This window comes from Camponotus floridanus, unplaced genomic scaffold, assembly GCF_003227725.1.
Source record: "Camponotus floridanus strain SB8 unplaced genomic scaffold, Cflo_v7.5 scaffold17, whole genome shotgun sequence".
In the NCBI taxonomy this organism is placed as follows: Eukaryota; Metazoa; Arthropoda; class Insecta; order Hymenoptera; family Formicidae; genus Camponotus; species Camponotus floridanus.
In genome coordinates, this window is record NW_020229292.1 from 597,474 (window position 1) to 603,710 (window position 6,237).

Genomic DNA, 6,237 nt, shown 5'->3' on the forward strand with positions numbered 1-6,237 from the left:
GAATCAATTAAAGTCACGCATCAAAATATTAACGTTTCATTATTGAATTGTTCAAAACTGTTCTCTCCAAGCGCAATTATTGCTTACAGATTTATAATTTTTAACTTATTTGTGATTGAAATCTCTAGTTTATTAATTTATGCAATTTATAATTTTCATTTTAATAATTTTGATATTTCTTCTCAATATTTCAGATGACGAAAGACTCACGTTTCGAGGGAATTCGTTAGCCACGAAGGCGATGGAAGCTTACTTGAAATTGACCGGGGACAGATATTTACAGGAGACTCTGGGAGCCGTTGTGAGAGGCGCGGTCGAAGGCGGCGATTGCGAAGTGGACCCACTCAAGGTCGCTTCCGTCGCCGCGTTGCACAAACAACAGCAGAACCTTCGCAACGCTGTGGAACTAGCATGGAACAGAATATTATCGAGTCACTCTCACTTTCCGCTAGAATTGCGCGAATGCTTCCGCATTTTTCGCGAACGTCTGGCCGATATGGGTCGGGAAGACATTGCAGACAATCTCATTTCCGCGTCAATCTTTCTGAGATTTCTCTGTCCCGCCATTCTCAGTCCATCTCTCTTTAATATTACACACGGTGAGTTGAAACGACACATGACACGTTAATTAAGATATCAACCGATCCCAAATTAACAAGATTACGTTATTAATTAACGCGCATAACTTTATAAATGAGAAATAATTTTTGCTTTAGAGTATCCGAACGAGAAAGCAGCGAGAAATCTCACTCTGGTCGCGAAGACACTTCAGACGCTTGCAAATTTCACGAGATTCCAGGGCAAAGAGAACTTTATGGAGTTCATGAATGATCTACTCGAACGAGAAGCTCCGTCTATGAAGAATTTCTTGCAATTAATTAGCGTAAGTATATCTCTTTTCTTTATTAGCATATTTTATTTCATATTTTAATCTCCAATGTATCTCTCTTTTCAACAGAGCCCACTGCCAAAGGACGCACCAGCCAATAATTCGCTCGAGTTTGACGGCTATATAGATTTGGGCAAGCAGCTATCTCTGCTGCATGCTCTTTTACGAGAAAGTATGGCAGCGATAGCACCGTCCTCGCCGTCGATGCCGCCGTCGCGATTACCCGAAATTCTCGATAGAATCTCTTTGGCTCTAGATCAGCCGGGTCCGAGTCCTGTACCTGCCGCGCATCGTTATCCGAATCTGCAGAATAACATCTTCCGTTATAATGATCCGACGATCGCCAACAGCAACACAAATCTCTCCATCTCGGCCACGTCAACACTGAGCAATCATAGCACGATAAACGGCACGATCAGGGATAGCAATGAGGTGTTGCAAACCAACACTCTTGGTCACAATAGCTCGCGCAGTCCTAATGTCGCTAGAGCGGCGACTCTACCGCGAAACGCTTATCTGCCGACGAACGGCAAGTTGCAACTGCAAATCAGCTCTGATGATTATCCTCTGGAGCCACCAGCGTTCGTTTCGCGTTCGCCAACGCCAATTACGCGGCAACATAGGCCGCTCGGGTCCAATCGTTCTGGGCCGGGTTACAGACTGACAGCCAGCGCAAGTTTGGCTAACGTCAATCACTGCCAGACTCATCCAACAAGTCCCACGCGTTCCGAAAGTCACAACAATCTGAAAGACTCCAACTATAACATCACTTCTTCATCACAAAACAATCAGTCGAGCAATGGAAGCATCGTCTTGCAGCAGCAACATCGGCATAACATTGCGCGTCTGCAAAATCTCGATATTCACGATCGTGAGGATAATTATAATCACAACAATTACAACATGTCGAGATCGGCTAGCCGAAATCATTGCCACAAGGAAGAGAATGCCAATCAAACGCAGCAGCGTAACTACAATGTCTCCAAGACTACGGTGAACGCGAATGTGGTCGTTAATCCACCCACGAATCTCACGTTGTCCATCAATCATCAACCTAACAATAATTATAATCCTCCCAAAACAAACAACCATGCTACATCCACTAACGGCAACCTTGATGAGCTGTCCGATTTACTGAGATACGCGGATGATGAAGTATCGGAATCCAAGTCACAGAAAGGCTCGCAGATTTCCATCTCGCAATTGAGCAACGTGGCTTCTTCCGGTTATCAGAGCTTCGCCGCTTATAGTCAGAGCTCCAGTCCTGTAGATCTTAGCAGCAACAACGCGAATGCGCATATTCTCGGCACAGCGCCGCTAGCATTCGCTAATCCTGTTTATCACATGGAATCTAATCACGCGAGGACGGGTAGACGCGATAGCAGCAGTTCTGAGGAGAGAGAAGGTAGCGGCGGCGGTGGCGTTGACAGTGTGAGAGGTGTCGATTTGAGTCCTTCGCCACCACCCAAGAACAATGTACGAAATCACCAAAGGAACAACCAGAACCAATGGCGGCAGGGTAATCAAACCCACAGGAACAACTCGGAGCATACGCAGGACGTCTGTTGCCCAAAGCTCCGAAGAAGGCTCTCACTGGACTCTACGCGAGACCTGTCAGATACCAGCGAGGAGGAGAATTGTACCACCAGAAGGAGCAAATCTCGCAGTCATCGAAGTATCGATCAGGTGAACAAAAGATACTTTTTAATTTTATTTTTCGTATTAATCTTTTACGCGACTGATCGTGCTGGATTAAGGGTTATTTATTGAACTAAAGAATTCTATAATTCTTTGGTATAAACCGAATTGTGAATAACAATCTTTACTTGCTGTTAGATTTACTGACTATATACAGAGTGTTTCAGACCACCCGTACCACCCATTTGACCCCAAAACTAGAGAAGTGGTTATTTTAAAAAAGTAAAAACATTTTCTTTATAAATCGGGTGAGCTCTATCGAATGGTGATATTTTCAACTTCTGGTTCCGGAAATAGGCGATTCAGACCGGAAGTGCATTTTTTTTAAACGAAACGTCCTATTTTTCATTGCATAGACTGTATAAACGACTAATTATAATACTTTTCTGTCTAACGAATATTCTTTCTCTTGTAACTAAAATACGCTACGTGTTTTCTTCGTTTCCAGTACGAAGTGGAAATGTATGAAGTGGAGAGGCTGCAGAATAGCGTAGATCGACTGCGATTGCGCGCGCGATTAGGTCCCACCGACGATGCCGATTTAGATCTCGCGCCCGACAACAACATGAAGAGCATCATTTCCAGGTACTTCATCTCTTCATTTCCGTACTGGTATCGCTAACCCACTATCGGTTCTTTGCCTGAGTGTGAACCCTGATACCATCGTGATCATTATCACTTTCTCTGCGTTTTTCACTTCGACAACTCGTCATGTTCAGCCGCTCAATCTTTCATATCTCCTCACGATTCGCTCGTTTCATTTGAAAAAAATCTTCATAAAGAAATTCTAAAAAAGTATCGTAAGATGACACATTTGAATTGACAACATTCAGATTCGATATTATATTTTCATAAAATGATTTTATAGAGAATTTTTATGTCAAATTTTTGATTAATTATCTATAAATTCTTTTATAGAGTAATAAATAATGCGATTGCAGATACTATGAACTGAGAGACTGACTATTTTATTTCGCGTACAATTAAAGAATAAACTTTGTCTAATCGCGGATACCACTTTTTCTATGTCTAACGGAACTAATGGGGAAAACACTCATCCGTATATGAACGGCTACTTTATCGAAATGATGTATGTTTAACTGATTGTGTGTTCCTGTGCATTCTATCCGCTGCATTTGGTATACTCTGGCTTGATCTGGACCTTTGGTGTAAGAGTCAATTATATTTCTTACAAGCTTTTCTTACATTTTTTACATTCACATGTATTGAATCTTCGTGTTCTTTCTTTCGGGAAAACACTGGCGCGGAATCGCGTTTGGCCGCTCGAAATTAAACCGAATGAAATTCTGCGTTCACCGAGATCACGAAAAATTAATTTTTCACCGATTGTCATTCATCGAACACCGACACACTTCACGACACACGTACAACACGTTCATGCTGCTCATATGCACGGATATTCTGTGATTCCTGGCAATCACTTGCGTATCATAAAGAAAGAAATGTCCTCCACAAGCTAATATTCTCTGAATTGATTTGAATTCTTCAACATTTGTGGACATTTCTTTTTTCTCCCTTTCATTATATATTGCTCGCTGTGACCGTGATTACAAAACAGACACACGGTTACCTAATTTTAGGAAGGCTTCTTATTTTATACTCCATTATACTTTTCAAAAAATGTCTCAAACTCTGCACCAAACACTCTTGCTTTTTACAGCTTTTTTAACATCTATCAATGTTGTTTCATTATGCATCGTGGTGTGCTTGATTCATTTTCGAGTTCGCTGTAACGTCTCTCAGAGTTTTGAAGTAAATTTCATCAATAAATGAAATAGCTAAATAAATAGTAGCTCAAGAGAGAGAAAAAGAAAGAGAAGAGAGAGTTCAGACGAAGATCATTTCTACATGTGCTTGACTCCTCGACGTTCTTTATTCTTCTACTATGATGCAATCGTTTAAAAAATAATCATTTTAGTATTCTTGACAGGCTTTTAAAGAATAAGGATCGTTATGAGGAACATAAGGACCAACATAATACAGGGTAGACCAAAAGTCTAGATACAGTCGAATATCTCGTATAGAATACATTTTAGATCAAAATTCTTTAGACAAAAGTTGTAAGGATTAAAAAGATGTATTTAACTGTAATATCCATTTGACATTGAGTGGCGTCGCCAAGATCAGGGCAAGGTCAACTTGAATTTTTTAAATGGAACCCCCTATTTTTCATTGCATATTCTTGTAGCTTACCTCGAGGGCTTTCCAAAACACTATAATAAAATATTTTTTCATTAAGTACTTTTCAAGTTGTGAGGCTTGAAATCATTTCTTAATTTTACAGTTAAATACATCTTTTTAATCCTTACAACTTTTGTCTAAAGCATTTTGTTCTAAAATGCATTCTATACGAGATATTCGACTGTATCCAGACCTTTGGTTCACCGTGTATATATTTCCTGAGAGACGCGCTGTAGTTTTTTGTCGACCACATCTTTCTCTTTATCTTTATTGCGCGATTATGTTTAATCCTAATACAATATTCTTTTGCTCGTAGATTAATCTCTGTGGAGGAGGAGCTACGTCGCGAACAGCAGAAGATGTCAGCGGCGCTGTCGTACAAGCAGCGCGTGATCGACGCGCAGGAGCAGCAAATAGCCGCATTGGGTGCCGCGAATACGCGTCTCATGTCGACCAACGCGAGCCTGCTGTCGGCGTTGAGCAAGCAACGTTATAACAGCAAGTCCCAGGCGAGCAGCGAGGCTGCGCCCTTGTTGCAGAACATTGCCGACATTGGCGAACTCAAAAGCTCGTCGTGCTAAGCGTATCGTTGTTACGACCGGGAATTGTCGAGAACAAGAAAAATTTTTCAGTTCATAGAACTGTTTCTTTGAAGAATCTCACGTGCTGCAAACACGTAGAGATACGTCATGCCAACGTTCACCTCTCTCCTTCGAATAATGATCTGACTGAGTGATGTAACAACTTTTATAAGATAATTGCGGAATGTAAGGATTCTGAAAGGAGAATGCTGATTATTGGTCAATCTTGCGAGCAAACGTGGGAATTTTCATTATTCGAGGAAGGGAAGCTTATTCAGAAAAATGTTTATGGGTCTTCCTTAGTTGTGCGATTCGCTGCATGCATTCTCTTCGTCGTCGTTTAATTAACACTCCCGATAAGATCTCGCGCTCGAAAACTGGAAACACGCAGCGCAAGCAAGCAGCCCGATTTTAACTCGGACTGACAAAATTGTGAGAATACGTATGTGAAGCATTATGCCGAGAAACGCAATACAGAATAGATTGCAACACAAAAGAGAATGGCGGGCGAATAAACAGAGGCTACTTAGTGAATAGGCAGACCAAGTATGTAGACCAAGAATTTTCGTCGAGTTTATATAATGTGACATAGCGTTAGGCTAGGTTTATTTGTACGCGTAGAAGAAAAAAAAATCCGCGACTCGTCCGAGAACCGACATCATGAAAATGCCCCGAAACGACGATGGACGCGTTAGCGCTGACCAGTGAACAAGAACATCGCGTCCGCGAGTCTCCCTCTGATGGCGCGACTTTGCTTCGTTCGGCAAGAACGAAACGAAAGTAGCACAACGAGACGAATTTCTATTTTATCTAAATCAAAAATCTTTGATTAGCAGCGAAAAACGAATAGTTTGCATCATTGATTCA

At 41.4% G+C, this 6,237-nt stretch overlaps 1 protein-coding gene across 11 annotated transcripts in view; it reads left to right on the forward strand.

Moving 5' to 3' along the window:
- The window catches only part of LOC105250089 (probable Ras GTPase-activating protein), a 294,638-nt gene extending 288,752 nt beyond the window's left edge, over positions 1-5,886 (forward strand). For all 11 annotated transcript variants that reach the window (XM_025407320.1, XM_025407321.1, XM_025407318.1 and 8 more), the window contains 5 exons: positions 195-599; positions 717-883; positions 959-2,575; positions 3,036-3,172; positions 5,106-5,886. In XM_025407320.1, coding sequence (XP_025263105.1) covers positions 195-599; positions 717-883; positions 959-2,575; positions 3,036-3,172; positions 5,106-5,370 — 2,591 coding nt within the window. In that variant the 3' untranslated portion in view covers positions 5,371-5,886. The remainder of the gene's footprint in view (positions 1-194; positions 600-716; positions 884-958; positions 2,576-3,035; positions 3,173-5,105) is intronic.
- The last annotated feature ends 351 nt before the right edge of the window (positions 5,887-6,237 follow it).